The 21,866-nt window shown below is 32.8% G+C and overlaps 1 protein-coding gene across 1 annotated transcript; it reads left to right on the top strand.

Annotated features, from left to right (window-relative positions):
* The first annotated feature begins 3,669 nt into the window (after nt 1–3,669).
* LOC127737535 (tartrate-resistant acid phosphatase type 5-like) lies at nt 3,670–15,530 on the top strand. Its single transcript, XM_052248346.1, has 6 exons — nt 3,670–3,738; nt 6,474–6,682; nt 7,264–7,391; nt 9,755–9,955; nt 11,896–12,043; nt 13,223–15,530. The coding sequence occupies exons 1-6, from the start codon at nt 3,678–3,680 to the stop codon at nt 13,466–13,468; spliced, it is 993 nt and encodes a 330-aa protein (XP_052104306.1). The 5' UTR covers nt 3,670–3,677; the 3' UTR covers nt 13,469–15,530.
* Nucleotides 15,531–21,866: the final 6,336 nt, after the last annotated feature.

The following is a 21,866-nucleotide window of genomic DNA, read 5'->3' as shown; positions in this document are numbered from 1 at the left end:
TGACATTTGGTGCCTGGTCTGGGTCGTGTTGACTCTTTAGCTCAACACGCTTTCCTGATACCTCAGAGCAGCAAGCGAGTTACCAGTTCCCCAGCAGAGACGTACATATATACATGTAGCAGAGTTGCAGCGATGGAATACAACTTCAGGCCACAATGGAGACCATGGTTTTTCCAGATGCGTCAGATTCCAGCGTGCGCCAGATGTGGAAATCAGCATAGACAAACATTTTGTTATGCAGAAAGTAAGCAATGTTTTAAGTGTCATCACGTAGGACACTACGCCCGAATGTGTGTCTCTCGTCCTCATCAGGAAATTAAAAAGTGCAAAGATGTGCCGCAGATAAAAACCAAATCAAAATCGCAAAGGGATAGAGATTCGAGACGGATACAGGAATATTTGGATTCTAAATCATTAACCCGTAGTTTGCCATTTGCTAATCTTCGTGATTCAGCATTCCGAAGTTGTTTGGACTCCTCTAGTATTATCAAATGTGAATTAACGTGTGTCAAAGAGAAACTTTCAACAGAACATAAAAAGGGTGAAAGTCTGACAGCCGAAATCCAGAATTTACGCGAACAGTTACTTCATTTACAAAGTGTTTCAACTGAAAATGAAAAGTTACGTGAAAATGTTCTAAGCTTACAAGACAACCAGAAAAGACAATCCGTTAATATAGACAACTGTCAAAATCACGTAAAACGCATAAATGATTTGGAATTATACCTACAGAGAAAAATTGATTTTATTTTCGACATCCAACAACAATACGAAGAAATAGCTACAGAAAAGAGACAGTTTTTTAATGAAAACTCCATTTTACATTTCAAAGTGGACGAGTATTACAAGCAAATTGGAGAATTGAATATTAAATTAAAAGAATCCGATAGTGAAAAAGAACAATTGCGATCCACGCTAAATCAAAGGACCGTATACCAGAACCAACCCAGAACTTTTCTACCACAATTTAGGTATTTTCGTTGAATCTATTCGAAGCACGAGGTCGTGCTTCAGTGGGAGAAGAGGCATGTTGTCACAGTGGAAAAATGGACAAAAGTTGATTTTGAGACTTTTCGGACATTTTGTAAAAGATTTTGTAGAATCACTGTTTTTGTTGTATTGGCAATATTTCAAAAAGGGATTTTGTTAATTTTATTGTGAAAGGTTTAAAGACAAGTTTAGAAGATTAAGATAATCTAATTTCATGTTTTAATTTGATTTTCAATTAGCAACATTTTACTTCAATTGGTCTATTATTCGTATATGACAAGCCAAGACTTTAATTCCATAAATAAGTCTTGTATTGGCAATATTTCAAAAACAGTGATTCTACAAAATCTTTTACAAAATGTCCGAAAAGTCTCAAAATCAACTTTTGTCCATTTTTCCACTGTGACACTTGGATGGAGAGTTGTCTCATTGGCACTCATGCCACATCTTCTTATATCTACTTTGTGACTTTTGAGAAATCGAAAAAATTTAAGTTACGTCCTCTTAAAATCTAATCGTTTCTTGTAAAAATTGTGGGTCATAAGTTTCCTCAAAAAATTTTAGTAGGAGTGCATTAATGTTCATACAGATTTACAGAAAAGGTATCAAAATTTTAATCGACCTTTGAAATCCAATAGTTCCTTATAAAAGCTTGGGTCAACATGTTTCTTTAGATCGTTCCTGTGTACCTTTCCTAAAAAATTGTGGGTCTGAGAAACTTTCTGGAATTTAAACAAATTTAAATCACTTCCTTTTCAACTTCAATCCTTCAAATCAAAATTTGGGTCTAAACTTTCCCTCCAAATATATATAGTTGCTACATGCTTTTCTCAATTATAATTGTTCTAAAAGAATATCATAAATTCAGTAAAAATAGAGTAAAGTCCCATGAATTCAAACTGCTCTGAGGGAAATCTGAATTAGTAACCAAAACCGGGACTCAATATTAATTCCAAAATATGCCATCTTCAATGACCTGACAACAGTATCGTAACTATATCCCTTCAGAATAAGTCTGTTTAAAGGTTTGGTTAGCTTTTGAGGTGAATAACGACATTTTTGTGCTTTGTGTAGAATATTACCATAAAAGATTGGATGTGAAATACCCGAACGTATAAGATGTCTGCAAGTTGATTTATATTACGACTCGAATGATGTCCTTGTACCGATGATGAAATTTAGTAAATGTTTTGACTAGTTTGTGATATCGAAAACCCTGGTGTAAAATTTTTTCAGTAATACAGAGATTTCTTTCGTTAAAATCAAATACGTTGTTACATACACGAGCAAATCGAACAAGTTGAGATATATAAACACCATAAGATGGTGACAAGGGAACGTCACCATCTAAAAATGGATAATTAACAATAGGAAATGATAAATCATCTCTTTTATCGTAAATTTTGGTATTAAGCATCCCGTTAAAGATATAGATATCAAGATCCAGGAAAGGGCAGTGTTCATTGTTAGTATTAGCTTTATTTAAAGTCAGTTCAGCAGGATAAATTTTTTTAGTGTACATACTGAAGTCGTCATTATTGAAAGCCAATATATCATCCAAATATCTAAAAGTGTTATTAAATTTTTGTATCAGATGTTGTTTCGATCGGTCTTTGCTGATTTTTGTCACAAATTGTAACTCATAACAATACAGAAACAGGTCCGCAATAAGCGGTGCACAGTTAGTCCCCATTGGAATTCCGATAACTTGACGATATACTGAATCTCCATAGCGAACAAAAATGTTATCTAGTAAAAATTCAAGTTCAGTTATCGTATCAAAGCAGGTCCAATTGACTTAGTTCTTTTGTTTGTTGTTACTAAAAAATGACCTAAAAGAGTTTGAACATATAAGTTCGCATTCTGACTTTTTAAATGCCCATTTAATTAGGTGTGTGAATTTTTTCTTAATGAGATTATGAGGCAAAGTGGTATATAGGGTAGAAAAATCAAAACTTTGAACAGATTCGAAATCACCAATATAAGCATGCAATTTATCAAGTACTTCCAACGAATTTTTGACACTCCAAAAGTAAAATCCCGTACACAACTTCTATTGAGAAAGGCCTTATTTGAACAATTTATTACCAGGTTTTTTATTGTACCAAGTGTACTAGTAAGTAGAATAGACAGTTTAGTAGTGGAACAATGGCTTGAAGACGAAATAAATCTATATTGGTAAGGTGTTTTGTGCATCTTCGGAAGCTAGTACATAGTTGGAACTTTCATTGTATTTGGTTCTGCTTGTAAAGAGGTAGCCGTAGTAAAAGTTTATGTTTGTTACAGATCGATGTAATTTTCCGAAAATGGAGTCAGTTGGAATGTTGGTGAATTCGTGATTTCCTTTTGCAGAACCTCAATGTAAAATTTACATCAAACAATAATGATATTATTGGCAGCCTTATCAGCCGGGACAAAAACAAATTCCTTAGCGAGTTCTTTTAGCTTATGTTTGATACGAGAAATATGCATGATTATTCTATAAAACACCTATGAAAAAATACCATAATATAACATAATTGCATAAAAGTTGGAAATTTCTTGAAAAAAAAAAAGAATATACATTAATCAATATGTAACATGGGATTAAAATTTTTGTAGTTGAAAACTTTGTTGTAATGCGTCGTGGTTTAATTTGTCACATTGTTGTCATGTGACGGTATCAAAGTACTCACATGATCCAGTAAATGGCAGACAAAATGTTTGACAGATTTAAAATTAAAGTTGCAATAATTGTCTTGCATTTCGGTAAGTTATTTATTTAGATTGACATATGAAGTTTGCCACTAAAATCTATATGTTAATTAAAGACAACAACAGAAAAAACAGACCTTTTATTCAGACTGCTGTGAGTTACTGAGCAATGGTAACGGGTCGTTTCCCCCCTATCACTTGTTCGCTCTATGTTGATTCGCCCCGTAAATTTGTCGATTCGGCCCTGTATAGAAATATGTAAATCATATTCATTCGCTTTTACATGTATATTACCCCCATTTTTTATTTTTTATTTATTTTGAAAAGTTTTAAGTTGTTTAAAATTAAAGATATGTCTTAATAAAGTTTTAACAGAACCTGTTCATTGAGTCTTCCTGAACCACCCTGGCTGACGGAATAAGGGGGGTTCTAATTGAAGTCTTGCCAAAATGCACAGGTGATTAAATACCTATCACTCAATTAATTTTTGATTGATTAGTGAAACTTCAACACCTTGACCCCAATTGATAACCCATGATATTAATTAATTCATATTTTTTTCAAATGAAAGTATACCTGCATGAAATAAAAATCCAACATACAATTATAAGAAAAGCCTTATTGTTTCACTCACATTTTAAAATAGACAAACGCAAGTGGATTTTTGAAAAAGAGAAAAATCCCATATTTACAAAATTGACAGCATGGTCAATTTGACACGAAAAAGCAACAAAATTTTATAAAACTTTCTAATATTAACACAAACCTATAGTTTTTTTTTAGTTATTTTATTCAGATTGGTCCACTTCATCTTTAGTGAAAGTGTGAAAAAAAGTTTAATCGTGAAATTGTGATTTTTTTTCATTATAATAGCCCAAATAATGGGTAAAAATCGATGAAAAATGGGAAAATCATAAAAAATGGGTACTTTCAAATGGCCGTAGCAAAAAAAAAAGTGCACCACCATATGATTTTTTCTTCATCAGTTACTTTCTTACAGTCATATAAACCCAAAAATCAGGTTAAGAAAAAAAGTTTAATTCTAGAAATTTTTGGCTCCTCAGAGGTGTACAATTCCTTTAGTTAAAGATCCATAAATGAAGGTGACTGGGTCTGGATGGGTTTAACAGATTAGAATATATAATAGGCAAAAAGTGCAGAATAAAGGGCAAAAAAAAATGAAAAAAAAACAGAACTATTGGCAAAAAAATAAAGAATTGAGAATAATGGGGTACTAAAATATAAAGAATAGAGAATAATGGGGTACTAAAATATAAAGAATAGAGAATAATGGGGTACTAAAATATAAAGAATAGAGAATAATGGGCAATATAGAGAAAAAATTATCCAAAAAATTAACGAATAAGGAAATGAGGTACCCCCATCCAGATCCTCATTAATACTTTTGCAAAATTTGATAAAAATATATCCTTTGAATATGAAAAGAAGGGGATGTGTGATAAACATCAGTAAGACAGCAACCTAACAACAAAAATAACCATAAGATATCTAGATGTCAATGATCTGTTACTGTCATAAACAATAAACAGATGTCAACTTTAGTAATATGTCAAGCCCAAGTAAAACATTTCTATCAGAGACTATCAAAGATCATCTGCCACATAAAATTCCCTAAATAACAATCTAAAAGACTACCACTGACAAATTCACATCCTGATCTTTTAGTCTTTGTTGGATAGACATAAAAACATAAAATGTGGTATGATTGCCAATGAGACAACTCTCTACCAGAGATCAAATGACGTGGAAGTTAACAACTATAGGTCACCATACAGCCTTCAACAATGAGACAACTCTCTACCAGAGATCAAATGACGTGGAAGTTAACAACTATAGGTCACCATACAGCCTTCAACAATGAGACAACTCTCTACCAGAGATCAAATGACGTGGAAGTTAACAACTATAGGTCACCATACAGCCTTCAACAATGAGACAACTCTCTACCAGAGATCAAATGACGTGGAAGTTAACAACTATAGGTCACCATACAGCCTTCAACAATGAGACAACTCTCTACCAGAGATCAAATGACGTGGAAGTTAACAACTATACCCTGTTTTACACCATTGTACCCTTTGTCAGTACAACAGCTGTCTGAGTGCCAGAACTTTTACATCAGGTTCCTGGTAAATTGTGTATGTTATCTCTTTTAGCGTCATGTCAGGCTGTGGACAGTCTAAGATTCCTAGTGATGGTAAATTGTGTATGTTATCTCTTTTAGCGTCATGTCAGGCTGTGGACAGTCTAAGGTTCATAGTGATGGTAAATTGTGTATGTTATCTCTTTTAGCGTCATGTCAGGCTGTGGACAGTCTAAGGTTCATAGTGATGGTAAATTGTGTATGTTATCTCTTTTAGCGTCATGTCAGGCTGTGGACAGTCTAAGGTTCATAGTGATGGTAAATTGTGTATGTTATCTCTTTTAGCGTCATGTCAGGCTGTGGACAGGCTAAGGTTCCTAGTGATGGGAGATTGTGAATGTTATCTCTTTTAGCGTCATGTCAGGCTGTGGACAGGCTAAGGTTCCTAGTGATGGGAGATTGTGTATGTTATCTCTTTTAGCGTCATGTCAGGCTGTGGACAGTCTAAGGTTCATAGTGATGGTAAATTGTGTATGTTATCTCTTTTAGCATCATGTCAATCTGTAGACAGTCTAAGATTCCTAGTGATGGGAGACTGTGTATGTTATCTCTTTTAGCGTCATGTCAGGATGTGGACAGTCTAAGGTTCATAGTGATGGTAAATTTTGTATGTTATCTCTTTTAGCGTCATGTCAGGCTGTAGACAGTCTAAGATTCCTAGTGATGGGAGATTGGGGAGGATTACCAACCGTCCCATACACAACTTCTATTGAGACAGGTACTGCTAAGGCAATGGGTGCCCTAACCTCTACATATGGAACACAGTTTAATTTAGCACTAGGTGACAATTTCTACTTCGATGGAGTGAAAACAGTCAGTGATGCAAGATTCAAGGTACAATGTAATTAACTTGTATGATATCAAATTTAAACAGATGAATAATTCATAACTTTATCAATGTTTAAATATTTGAATGTCCTTCATTATGATGTGAACTTGTTAGAATAGATGCCATATTAGGGTTTTGACCCATATTTTGTGGTTCACTGAACATGGAAAAGAGAAAAAAACGTATCAGGTGAAAGTTTTTGGGTAAGATAGTTTACCTTAAAGTTGTGGTCACTTTTAAAATTTAATGTAGACATTAACACATTTATAATATTTCTACAATTGTCTGTTGTCAAGATGCAAACCTCTCTTCTCAAAACCTGATATACATTTTAGTGCAGATATCTGTACCAACTGGTAGATAACATTATAACATATCATTAAATGCTTCATTGAATAGATTTCCTTCAGAAACTTAAGAATTTTTTTCTGGTAAAGAATCATCTGTGAATAAGGGAAGTTTCATGTAAGGTAATGAAAAGAAATAGGGTGTTTTTAAATTGAATTAAAATTTGAATGAAACATTTGACAAAGTATTTACAGACCCATCATTACAAATGGTTCTATTCTTTAATTGTATTTTGTAGGAAACATTTGACAAAGTATTTACAGACCCGTCATTGCAGAAGACACCATTTTACCTTGTGGCTGGTAACCATGATCATAACGGCAATGTTTCAGCACAAATAGCTTATTCTAAAGTAGAAGACAGATGGTAAGAAGTCTAATGCCTTTTATTTGTTATTTGAACTCGGTATTACCGAGCAATACTAGAGTACTCCTTGAGATTCTTAATTTTTAAGAATGATGATTTAATAGACCATTTCACATTTTCCCTTAATTTTCACTCTTTCAGACAGCAAAATAATAAAAGTTAAGTTTATCCAAAATAATATTATAGAACAAGGACTTGCAGTTATGATGCAATGAATTCTTAGGAACTAAAGTTGCTTCAGGTGTAATACCACCAAATCATAGTACGTCACATCCGGTGTAATACCACCAAATCATAGTACGTCACATCCGGTGTAATACCACCAAATCATAGTACGTCACATCCGGTGTAATACCACCAAATCATAGTACGTCACATCCGGTGTAATACCACCAAATCATAGTACGTCACATCAGGTGTAATACCACCAAATCATAGTACGTCACATCCGGTGTAATACCACCAAATCATAGTACGTCACATCCGGTTGCATACAAAAATAGGTCAAAAATATTCCCTTGAATTTGACAGTTGTAGGTAATTGATCCTACATTTCATTGCAGTAAAACATTTCTGAGTCATAAACATATATCTTGGGTATTTCAAAGCACCATTATTTCTTTATTTGGGGTTTCTATAGAATATTTTGGAAACTTGAGGTTACATGGTTACACAGGTTAAAAAAGGGGGAAAATTTGATTGGTTATTTTCTTATATGCAATGAAATGTTATGTGAAATTTTTTCTATAGTACTGGACAGGATAAAACTTTACTCATGCCAAGTATTTCTTTATTTGAAACAAAGATAAATTCTGCACAATTTTTTGAAAAGTGCAAATTTAACAAAGACTAATAGGTGAAAATCAATGGTGGTATTACACCTAATATGGGAAGCTGTACATGCACCTTTGACCTTGTGAGTACTCTCATGTGTTAAAATTTCTTGCTATTTAAGTGAAATATTACAAATAATGAAATATTCTGAGTGGATTGAGTCTCCAAAATACATTTTATGAGAAAATTTCCTTGAAATAGGACTTTACCATGAATATTAGTTGACAGAACAAGCCATACTTAGAGTCTTGAGGAGCTTTTTCTCCTTATTTCTTATATCTGCTATAGTAGAAAATTTTTCCTAAGAAATACTTTAATAAATATATAGTTTTAAGTAAATGAAATTATTTTTAAAGCAGTAACAACAAATTATTCACCAAAAGAGAAGTTTTTTATGTCCCTCTCTGGAACGCGGCGTAAATTTCAGTTTTACGTAAGGACTTATTGAAACCTCCTTGGAGACAGTAAACTTTTATACGGATAGTTCATTCAGCTGGAATACTTCAATTAATCATTTATAATAAAAATTTCTATCATAAATGAGTGAAAGTTACCCCCAAATTTTTATTTATTGGCCTAAAAAGTAGAAATTTTGAGGAAATGAGAGGTATAAATGGACCAAAAGAGATCTTATAAGGAAGACAAAAAGGTCCATTAGTAGTATTTATCATCCTAAAGTCATCTTTTGTATCATATTCAACTGTTTGTAGGCAGATGAGATAAATATTTGATCATTTATTGGTCCACACTATATTCTATCATGATGCAGCTTGGTTTGAATTTTTCAAAGAAATTTTGCTCGAAATCGCTGTAGATGTCGTCTTACATTATACTAGATTTTTCTCAAACTATTGAACTGATTATGACAAAACTTGACAGGAATGCTTGAAATAACCAGTATTACAAAGGAAAAAAGTCACATTCAGTTTATTTAACAAAAAAGTCTTCTTTCAATGTTAGATATTCTTGCTCAATATTTTAATGCCTGTACTTTTATTGATTGATTGATTGATTGCTTAACGTCCAGTGGCAAATATTTCATGCATATTCAGGACGAGAACAAGTTCACAATAAATACAATAGGTAGGTTCTGTAATAGATTAAGGGGTTAAGGTCGGAGAAATTTAGACTGCCACGGGAAATGAGGGTATATTGGATAGGGACAGAAATTTAGCCTTCCAACAGGTCACCTACGGACCCCTCAAAGAGTTGTTGCAAGGGTTCTTAACGTGCAAAGAGCGTGGCACTCTCTTTACACGAGGCATCGGATTTAACGTCCCCATTCTGACCGGACGTGGCTGCAAATTTGTACATCCCGCACAGCCAAACGGACGCCCCACTTTAGCACGGGTTTTACTGCCGGTCGGAGGAAGACCAATGGTGACCATACTTCTATTCCCCAGTCACCCTTGGGGGGACCTGTACTTTTACATATACATCTATTGGATATTGTCTTAACTCTGAACTTGACGCAATGTTTACTGCTTATGCTTGCATATTACAATAGCTATGTCATTTCTGTTTTTCAGGAATTTTCCCGATTATTATTACAAGTTAAATTTCCCAATCCCTGGCAGCCAGATGTCAGTAGATATTATCATGATAGACACTATTCTACTCTGTGGTAATAGCGATCACGATTTTCTTGGAAAACAACCCAAAGGACCAGCCAATCAGAAGGTTGCTGATGATCAGCTGACTTGGATAGAAAAACAAATACAGACGAGCAAGTAAGATTTAACTCCTAGTTAGGCTGAGACTAGCATCAAAATTTGAAGTAAAAACTGATATTTTAATATTACATATGATTCTTTTCTTCTTCAAAGCTTCAAGATTCAAGTAACTTTTTTGTATACTGGTATTACTTTTACATGAAATACTGATTCATTAATAACAGTGATGAGGTTAACTTCATCTTGAAATCTGAAACAGTTAAGACTAAAATGAAATTGGTTAAGTTTCAATCTGATTAAAATATAAACAGATCATGTGTCCATGCTTGGCTTACAAGGATCTGATGTCACTCTGTTCTACTTTCTGTAATTATAACATCAGCCTTTGAAATTTCTGACTCCTAATTTTTGAAAGGTTATATCATTTGGACAAAACCAGCAGATTCAGAAAGGTCTTCAAAAGCAAAGATAAGACACAGGATATATATTTCAACCAAATTGGTTAAAGTTTGCAATTAAGTCAGTTTATGCTTGTTGATATAGCAACCAAATTTAACTGCTACAATATTGTATAGATCATGATTTTACAATAGAGAACATCATTATTTCAATGGGTCATCTAATTCTGTCAGAGTTTGTGATATTTCATTTAAATTAATCTCATGTATAATGAATGACCAGTAAAAAATAATTTCATTAATCTTTGGTTATTGTAATCCATATTATACTAATTCTTGTTACATTTACTAATGATATTTTACTGCAATATCTACATTTTATGGTAAGCATTGTCGAAGATAAGGTCATAATAACTTGCATTTTTTTGCATGTCCAATGGAAACTAAATTTTTTATCAATAGTTTTATTATAATGACGTTATACCACATGTTTTCTTCCATTACTTATAAATACCAGAGATTTTTGGGACCATGCCTATGAAACAGTAATCTAATGATACAAAAAAAAATTAGAAATCTTGAGGTCCACAAACCATCTTCAACAATAGACAGCCACTGGATGTTAAGCAACCAACAATCAATCAATCAATCAAACAATAATAGACAGGTTATTACAACACTGCAAGCTATAGTAGATCTTTGATAGTCTCTGTACAAGGGACAAAATAGAACCATACTAAAAAAACATACATACAGGCTCTCATAAACCATCTTGCATATTAAAATCATATCATGCAGAAATCCTAATGTGATCCCTTCTAATTTTGAGTTTTTGCTTTAATCCAGAAGCAAAGTAGTGTAACATATATTAACAGAATCATTTGGTAATCCATACAACATGTACAAAAAGTGTCTCCTGCATGACAGTCTTGAACATAAAAACCAAATATTGAATAAACGACACTGGTAATTTTAGTGTTTTGCACTGGCCTGATATTCAGGATGGCTGTCACTGTGGAACACAGTTTAACATAGAACACTATGGAAAAAAACCATAGAAAACTTTTTTATCAGAAAAAACTGTCAAACATCCAAACATACTATCCACACTGATCTGTGTCCACACTTGAAGTCTGTAAAATTTATTCATAATTTATCAAAGCTCTTAATATATTACCAGTGACTGCTGTGGATAGTAAACTAGGAATTGATAGTAAATAGTAAATATTTGTTATTTCTACTATATTTATGATTATATAGCACAGAAAAACGTGGAAATAATGGGAATTAAATAAAAAACAAAAATATTGGATTTGGGGAAAAAAGGGGAGGACTAAAACAAATTGTCCTGTCCCCAAGTACCTATGCAATTTTTTTAAACTCTGGGCCATTTACTTCTTCACTAAGAGGATAGACACTTGTCTATTGTATTATTGAAGATCATATGTTGACCTTTAGAGGATAGACACCTGTCTATTGTATTGTTGAAGACCATATGTTGACCTTTAGATGTCTTTTAGATACTTTTTTGTTGTTGTTTTGCTGACATATAGCAAACAGCTTTTATTCCTCTTCAGTAAAAACTATATATCCTTTCAGTGCCTCTTACCTCCTAGTTGCTGGACACTACCCAGTGTATTCCATAGCAGAGCATGGTCCAACTGATTGTCTTATAGATAAGCTACTACCAACTTTACAGAAATATAAAATCACTGCATATCTCAGTGGACATGACCATAATTTACAGGTAATCACCTCCTCATGAGTAAATATATAAATCTCAATTAAACCACAAGTAAGTATTACTTGCTCAGTAGACATAACCACTATTTAATAGTCAGCGATCAATTTCACAAACTGTCTTAAGAGTAAAATACTCATAAACATTTAAGTATAACATATAATAAATTTTTTTAAGTTAGAAGAATGTTTTGTGAAAAGAGTTACTTTATCTTACCCGAGTGTTTATTATAATGATTTATTGGTCAACATTACATGTCATGGTCATATTCCATCAGTTACTGGTGAATATAAATGCAAGCATTTAGATTAAAAGGAAGATACAGGAAAGATTAGGAGGAAGATCAAAGAAAGATTGAGTGGAAGATACAGGAAAGATGAGAGCAATATCAGAGCTTTTGTCAAATTTACCAAGACATACCTATGTTGAGAGTTGTCTCATTGGCACTCATACCACATCTTCTTATATCTACTAACTAATTCTCAATTAACTCATCTTGATTTATCAAAAAGTAAAATAACAAAAATACCGAACTCCAAGGAAAATTCAAAACGGAAAGTCCCTTATCAAATGGCTAAATCAAAGGCTCAAACACATCAAACGAATGGAAAACAACTGTCATATTCCTGACTTGGTACAGGCATTTCCTTATGTAGAAAATGATAGATTAAACTTGGTTTTATAGCTAGCCAAACCTCTCACTTGTATGACAGTCGCATAAAATTCCAAAAGTCAAAGAATAACAACAACAAATTATGTTATCATTATTTTCCTTTCAAGTAAATTGTTACATGGGACTAATCTGTAGTAATCTGCTGTCATGTATAACAATGGTTGGTGGCATGATCTTTTGGCATGTTATTGGTAGGAGTCTTATGAGTCCAAACTAACCCTTATAATTACAATGATTGATTTAATATTCGTGTAGTATTGAATTATGCATGAAATAATTGCCACTGAACATTAAGCCAGCTTGATATTGCCCATTAGTTGAAGGCTGTACAGTGACATATAGTTGTTAACCTCTACATCATTCGGTCTCTGGTGGAGAGTTGTCTCATAGGCAATCATACCACATCTTCTTTTTTTTATATTGATCTATATATCAGATTTCAATGTAAAAGTTTACTTGGAAAAATCATGCTATATAAATCCATGTGTTATTACAGTATGTGTCTATTACAGCATCTGTTGGTTACACGGCCTGGATTGAAGATGAATTTCTTTGTGAGTGGTGGAGCTAATTTTGCAGATAAAAGTAACAAGCATAAAAACAAGGTTCCTGACAAATCATCGAAATTTTTCTGGGCAGAAGAATCCCAACACGGAGGATTTGCCTATGTGGAGGCTCTCACCACAAATATGACATGGACATTTGTCAATGGAGAAAGTAAAAATCTATATCAGTATGTTTTATATCCTAGGTCATAGGTTTTGATTTCTTGATAATATTGGGTCATGACTTCTTGATAATATTGAGTCATGACTTCTTGATAATATTGAGTCATGACTTCTAATTAATATTGAACCATGACTTCTTTATAATAATATTGATGTGAAATGTGCCATTAACCATGACAATGATTTATTTTAATTAACACCAAGGGATTGGTTTCTTAACCTAATCATGCAGCATAATTTTTTATATTATATATTTACATTTTTTTAAATTTTAATAATTACATTGTTGACTTTTTTATACATGTAAGTTTGAAATGAACTTAGGGTAACATTTTTAATTTCTGTATTTTAATAAGTTTTTTTTATGAATACAGTTTTGGGTTTTATTATAAAAACGGAGTATTTTTCACACTTTTTGTAATTAATCTTTTGTTTAATAGTTTTATTTTCAACTTCAAACTTGAATGTGAATTTTTATAAGCTTTTACAGATAATTTATTTAATGATGCAAAGATAGAAAACAAACCAAAGATTTAATTATAGAAAAACATTGTGTAGTTGAAGGAGAGTGCACCAATGTAAGAACAAACAAAGAATTGGAGAACATCTTTTTTTCTAGTATGTTTTGAGAAATTTACAAACATCAAAAATAAATCAGGAATTAACTTGAAAAGAGAAAGAAAAAAGTATACCTACTGTCTGTTACAAATAACCATTTCCTCATTTGTGGTAATATTATTCATAGTGCAACTTACTTCTGAATAAAATTGTCTCATTTATATGTAGGTTTTATCTATTTAAGGTTTGAAAACATCATTCTGTATCAATCAATGTTCCAAAAAGAGATTACAGGGTTGCTTTTATTTAAAAATTTTTAGTTTTAAGTCAAATTTAGATCATTCACACAATAGGTCACACACTAATTTCCAGTCTTATAGCATGTTAGTCATTGAAATCTAGTCATTTGATAATATGTTTAAACATTGAACAGTTTTATATTCGTATATTTGAATATTTTCAAAATTTGTCTGTCTGTATCTCTTCCATTTTAGAAAAATAGTAAAGTTTGTGTTTGTTGCTCACATTTTATATTTTTATTACTGAATGTTTTTATCGTTTTTTTTGTATCCCCAAAAACCTTGCTGAATCTAGAACCCTCATGTTTTTCTTTTTTAAGTCCATTTCATGGATAATATTCATGGATAGTGTTGTAGTATCAGTACCCCTTTATTCATGCTCTAGTGATTTAGGAATTTTTGACATTGATATTTGGTTTACTGTTGCATTACTACCCCTTCAATTCAGGTTGCCTGAAATCGAAATATGATACAATGATATAAGAGTTATATCCCTTCTAGGAATTATAACTTGTTATGAAATTCAATGGTGAGGAGCAAATATTCCATGTGTATTTTTATAAATAGACTTTGGTAAATATAAAAATGAAAAAAAACTATTAACAAAAAAACTGAACTCCAAGGTAACTGTAAAACAGGGAAGGCCTTAAAACCTGACAAAACCAAAGGCTTGACTCTCAATAGATGGAAAATAACTTTCATATTCCTGACTTGGTTTCTGGTGGGTTAGATATGGTTTTATAGCTAACTGTACCTCCCAATTGTATGACAGTCAAATATAGTTTTGTCATATTGACAAAATTGGGTTGGCAATCAAAACAACATAATAAGTTCATGTGACAATAATTGGGATCCAGCAGCCAAATTGTGTAAACATACAACTGCTTAAGGCCTCTTTACTTCCAACATACCCCTAACCAATCTTTACTTTAAAACTGAAATATATGTTACAGTAGTGTTACAGAAACAATGGACCCTTTAAATATGGTGTATCATTAAATGAAGGTCACTGTTTTAGATATTCTTATTGGTCCAGACATGTTTGAGGTTTCTAGAATTATTTTTTGGTTGAGACAGTTTTAAGTGTATGTGTAATTTGTTTTAGATGTGTTTGACATTATATGTAGGAGTTTTTATGGTTGTTGTACACTGTGATAATAACTTGCATTCATTCCATTATTGTTGATCATACCAAACTGTCTTTCATTGAAATAAAATTATTTTCTTATGATATATATCATATGTTGTTTTTATTGATGTGTTTTTGGTTATTTTGGTGCTAAAGTTAATTTAGATTAAATAACATGGACATATTCCTAACTGAATAGATACCCAAAACCTTATTATCAAGTTATGATTATGCCATAAAATCTTACAATAAATGTGTTAAACATTAAAAGTAGATGAAAATTTCTTAAAATTGTCTGTGCAGTTTTGATAAATACAAAGGTCAACAAGGATGTTTCGGAATAGTTGGTAATATATATATTAACTATATTTTAACTGGCTTTCAGTAATTGCGAGTACTCTCAAATCGTACTTTCGTGTTAATTTGACCTGTTGACACAATTTGTAATGCATATCTGTTATTTAATGTTTACTTATTTTGTGTTATATCTCGTCTTACTATTTTTAATACGTACCACCTTACTCGTACTATGAATAACAAATTTATTTTGTAAAAAATGTTTCTGTACTCCAAACAACAAAATTATTATATTTAAATTTACCTGTGTACGTTACTTTATTTAACACCATTTTTGTCTCGACTTGACGGAGTCAAAAAGCGAGACATAGGTATGCTGTTTCCGACGACGGCGCGGCAGCGGCGTCAACAATGTATTAGTTTGTGATTAGGTCTAGTTCATGGTGAACCACTAGTGGTAGGTCAATGATATTTGGTATGCAGTTGTATAAGCATTGTCATATCTCATTACCATGGAGATTATTGGAGATTATTTGGCCCTGCCCCCTCAGTCAAGGTCTATTGACTTTGAAACTTTTCATAGTTTACATGTATTAGTTTGTGATTTGGTCAATTTATGGGGAACCACTAGTGGTAGGTCAATGATATTTGGTATGCAGTTGTATAAGCATTGGCATATCTCATTACCATGGAGATTATTTGGCCCCGCCCCCTCAGTCAAGGTCTATTGATTTTGAAACTTTTCATAGTTTACATGTATTAGTTTGTGATTAGGTCAATTTATGGGGAACCATTAGTAGTAGGTCAATGTTAATTGGTGTTCAGTTGTATAAGCATTGGCATATCTCATTACCATGGAGATTATTTGGCCATCCCTGATCATGGTTCATTGACTTTGAAACTTTTACATAGTTTACAAGTTAATGTTTGTGTTTAGGTTTGTTTAAAGGGAACGACTTATAATAAGTCAATGGTATTTGGTATGCAGTTGTATTAGCATTGGCACATCTCATTCCATGGAGATTGTTTAGCTATGTACCTTCAGTCATGGTTCATCGACTTTGAATATTTACATAACTTACATGTTAAAGTGTTGCAATTTTATAATTTCAACATTTGCATTATCAAAATTACAAAAAGGCGAGACATATCTCTGTGATAACAGTTTATTATGTCCTAGGTTAAAGTTGTCTTTTTGACATTGAAATATCTGTTTTATTTATATTGTGTCGTAGATCAAACTTATATTCGTTCGGTGTATATTTACTTGTTTTTGTGTATTGTCTTTTTGATCGAGTTAAGCCATTTCAATTGATATTTTATTGTGTGTCTTTTTATGTTGTAATGTTATACCACTGTTTCAGGAGGGTGAAGGTTGGCGCCAGTTTAAACGTTTAAACCCGCTGCATTTTTATGCACCTGTCCTAATTCAAGAGCCTGTTGTTCATTGGTTGTCGTTTGTTGATGTGGTTCATAAGTGTTTCTCGTTTTTTATATAGATTAGACCGTTGGTTTTCCTGTTTGAATTGTTTTACACTAGTCTTTTTGGGGCCCTTTATAGCTTGCTGTTTGGTGTGAGCCAAGGATCCGTGTTGAAGGCCGTACTTTGACCTATAATTGTTTACTTTTTATACGACCGCAAAAAAATTTTTGTGGTCGTATATTGGTATGACGTTGGCGTCGTCGTCGTCGTCGTCGTCTGGCGTCGTCCGGCGTCGTCCGAAGACACATTGGTTTTCGCACTCTAACTTTAGTTTAAGTGAATGGATCTCTATGAAATTTTACCACAAGGTTCAATACCACAAAAGGAAGGTTGGGGTTGATTTTGGGGGTTATGGTACCAACAGTAAAGGAATTAGGGGCCAAAAAGGGGCCAAAAATAAGCATTTTTGTAATTTCCAGACATAACTTGTGTGTTAGTGTATGGATCTCTCTGACATTGTACCACAAGGTTCCATATCACAAAAGGAATGCTGGGATTGATTTTGGGGGTAATTGCCTGGATTTTGGATATTGGACCATAATAGGTGAATGTCCAATTTAAAATTTTTAAGTTCTTAGACCACATTCATTCTGTGTCAGAAACCTATGCTGTGTCAAATATTTAATCACAATCCAAATGCAAAGCTGTATCAAGCTTGAATGTTGTGTCCATACTTGCCCCAACTATTCAGGGTTCGACCTCTGCGGTCGTATCAAGCTGCGCCCTGCGGAGCATTTTATTACACATTGTGACTTGGATGGATAGTTGTCTCAATGGCACTCATACCACATCTTCTTATTTATATGATCTCTTTAAATGCCTTACATATGTAAGGTAAGATTTTTTCATAGGTTGACCATTATAGAAAAAACTATGAAGTGATATCATTTCATAAAATGAAGGAAAAGACCTATCATATGTCATCTTGATAGATAACACTACATTCATTTACATTCTAGAAAATTCCATCTGTGGCCATCAATGTTGTCGAGACTAAGCAGCAATTCCATAAATGTCTCAATGAGCACATGTGCGATCTTGCAAAGGTACCATATCTTCAAGTCAGCCAACACATCCGTTTCATGTTACATCCATATGGTTCAAAATCCTTCAATATACAATTTTCCTTAAAAATTTAGTATAACAGGGTTTGAGCTTTAACTGTAACTAGACATTCACAAAACATAATTATTAACATCATATATGAGTTTTCATGACGCTTTTGTATTGTTCAACTATCTTTTAGTTGATTGTCCAGGATATTGACATCATATTTTGGATACCAGTATTAGTGGCAATCATACCATATCTCCTTATTTTAAATTAGTGATAAAATCATGGAAAATTGGACTCCATCTTATGAAAATATTTTGAGGTTGACACTATTGTATAGCTGAAAGAATATTACTTTTACTCAATCAAGATGTATGCTATTGATATAAGTAGTTATAGTCATGGACCATTGTGTATTCAGTTCTGTTGCTAAACATATTTCATTCATGTCTATTTTTGTAAAGTATCGTGACAATGAAAATTACGTCTGTTATACCCTAATACACAGATATTTCAAATATTCAAAATACACCTTATAACATTGATAAAAATCTCCATAGTGCATTAAGATTTGTTGAGTTTCAGATATAAAAAAACCTATACCGTATCCTAATGTAAGATATAATTTGTATGGTCTGCGTGAAAGCTTGAATCACTTTAACCTCCTTTTACAAGAGAACCAATGTCCCTGCTGACCACAGTTAACATAAAGAATGAACTAATAAAAATATATTCCACCATTGTATTTATTTTTATCCACTTTTGTTCCCTTTACCAATTTTTCAAACTATCTTATTTATCAATAAATTAATAACATATATATTAATTTTCATTGATATTGATAAAGATGTCACGATTATAGTCATAAGTGAATAACGTTTCATAAACAGTGTTTGACAAGTTTCCATGTTGTTTTTTAACAGAATAGTGTCTTATGAAAGCGACTTGATGAACATATGCATTTTCTTAACAATATCATGAATTTTATAAATATATGTACAAATATAGGCTCTAAAGAGCATATGTCGCTCACCTATATCAATGTGCATCTTCAACACTGGTCACTTCATTTAAGGACAGTAACTATTAAAAGAAGTCGCTTGACAGTTTTGGTCTAAATAGACGGTAGGTAGATCTCATCATTTTCAACATTTTGCACTTTCAGATTTTCTCGATCTTTAACGGTTTATAGGAAAGTATGTTATACTTGCATTTTACACTTATGTTGTTCCATTTGTTGGCCATACTGGTTGGCAGGCTGGATCACCGAACACAGTTTGAAATCTAGAAACCCTAAGGATGATAGTGGCAAAGTTTGGCTTTATTATGTGTGTGTGTGTGGGGGGGGGGGGGGGGGGGAGCGTTCCTCATGAATGTAAATCCAGAAAAATGCTTCGGACACACTACATTTATTGAGTATTGATTTTATATTCAGAATAAGAACATTAGTTGATTGGAAATGCATAATCATCAATCGAAACTTTGGAAGAACAATTATTGTAACCTAGACTGACCTAACGACATCATCTCTACTTTATCCTCACATATCATTTTGCATATATTTGACATTCCACAACCATTAGTACAAGATTGGGTACATCACTTAGTCTGGACCCGCATGGTCAATAATAAAGAAGTTTGTCACATCTTTAGTATGGCAAGCAGAACAACATTCCGTTCAGAACTGCGTATAAATACTCATCAGACAGTGATATCAGGCTCATAATTTTGTAAATGAAGGCATCAGTAGTTTACCAATGTTAAAAAAATCTCGCAAATCGATTAGGAAGAGACAAATCAAGGTAATATAAAAAAAATAAAGGATTTGCATGAACGCCAAAAGGAGCGAGACCTGACGCGTCGACAGGATAAGCCAGTTGTGAATTTCGTTGACACAATATTTACCAGTGGCACTCGTATTAAAACAGTTCTAAGGCCTAATAAATCAGGAAGTTAAAAACCATTGAAAACTAAACATTTCATTATATCCTTAGCATATTTGTTATAAATCTATTTTCATATCGTATCATTGACATAAATCAGATGGAACAGAAAACTTTTTGGAAAGTCATTCTAACTATTTTCTTTTTTTCCATGCATGATAGAAGGAGGTTTCAGACGACCAGTATTTACATAGTCATTATAATAAATACATAGACTATCCTTATGTGAAGAGCTTATGTATTTAAAGTTAAACATTCCTCGCCCTAAATACAATATAGTTTCCTTAAAAGAGAGACAAAAGATACCAAAGGGATATTCAAACTCATAAATTGAAAACAAACTGACAATGCCATGGCAAAAAATGAAAAACGACGAAAATAAAAACAGTACACAAACTACAACATAGAAAAACCAAAGACTAAGCAACGGGAAGCCCTCCAAAAAATCGGATGGATCTTAGGTGCTTCGGAATGGTAGTCAGATCCTGCTCCACCTGTGGAACCCGTCGTATTGTTTGTGTACGTACAAACCCGGTGATAAGTCTAATTCGGTACGTCACATTCGAGGAAAAGAGGACGGGATTCTGGTAACGACAATTGGAACATATCCGTCGACATCTGTGAAACAGATAGGACCTGTACAGGAAGTTTTATCTAGCACTAATTGTATATTTTTATTGTTGATATTCACCCCATATGTACCAAGTGTTAGATTAGTTTTATTGATATTAAAGAAATTTCTTGGTATTCCTAAACGGAAGATTTTATACACACAAAATTGAAGAAGAAGTATACATAACAACAAAATTATTTTCATTTACCTGTGTATAATATGACGCAGGTTTCTTCAAAAGTGATGATTTTCTATAAATTGTTTGAAATTTCACAGTGATAACATACTTTAACTTTGTTTAAACCTGTTTATTTACTTTTGACTTTTATTATTTATCCCTTGTAATTTTTTATTAACTGTGTATTTGCATTCAGGTGTCACAGGTCAAATTTATTCGTTCATTGTGTGTTAATTTACGTTTTTTGATTGAGTTAAGCCTTCCAATTGATATTTTATAGTGTGTTTTTCTATGTTGTGATGTTATACTATTGTTTCAGAAAAGGGAGAAAGTTTGGTACCATTAGAACGTTTAATCCCGCTGCAAATGTTTGCACCTGTCCTTAGTCAGGAATCTAATTACAGTAGTTGTCGTCTGTTTATGTAGTTCATACGTGTTTCTCGTTTCTCGTTTTTATATAGATTAGACCGTTCGTTTTTCCGTTTGAATGGTTTTACACTAGTAATTTTTTGGGGCCCTTTATAGCTTGCTGTTCGGTGTGAGCCAATGCTCCGTGTTGAAGGCCGTACCTTGACCTATAATGGTTTACTTTTATAAATTGTAACTTGGATGGAGAGTTGTCTCATTGGCACTCATACCACATCTTCGTATATCTATGTCTTAACGGTCAAAATTCGTAACAAAAGCATATGCCATAGAAATATTATATGGAAGATATTCTAGTATCACTTGAACAGATTTGACACGAGAAAGGCAAGCGCTTGTTTGAAACACTCTTCAGTTCAGCTGTTCTTCATTTTCCTGAATTAGTATATGGAACACTACCTGAGAGTATGTGTTTAAAGTATACGTGTATTTAAACCGAATTTAGAAAA

This window comes from Mytilus californianus, unplaced genomic scaffold (genome assembly GCF_021869535.1).
Source record: "Mytilus californianus isolate M0D057914Y unplaced genomic scaffold, xbMytCali1.0.p SCAF_1, whole genome shotgun sequence".
Classification (NCBI taxonomy): Eukaryota; Metazoa; Mollusca; class Bivalvia; order Mytilida; family Mytilidae; genus Mytilus; species Mytilus californianus.
The sequence above is the reverse complement of the archived record's forward strand: the minus strand, read 5'-3'. Positions and strand labels throughout refer to the sequence as shown.

Coding starts and splice junctions, on each gene's coding strand:
- LOC127737535 (XM_052248346.1), top strand. CDS start 3,678: ATGGCAGACAAAATGTTTGACAGATTTAAAATTAAAGTTGCAATAATT. Junction 6,683..7,263: donor TCAGTGATGCAAGATTCAAG/GTACAATGTAAT, acceptor TGTATTTTGTAG/GAAACATTTGACAAAGTATT. Junction 7,392..9,754: donor TCTAAAGTAGAAGACAGATG/GTAAGAAGTCTA, acceptor TCTGTTTTTCAG/GAATTTTCCCGATTATTATT.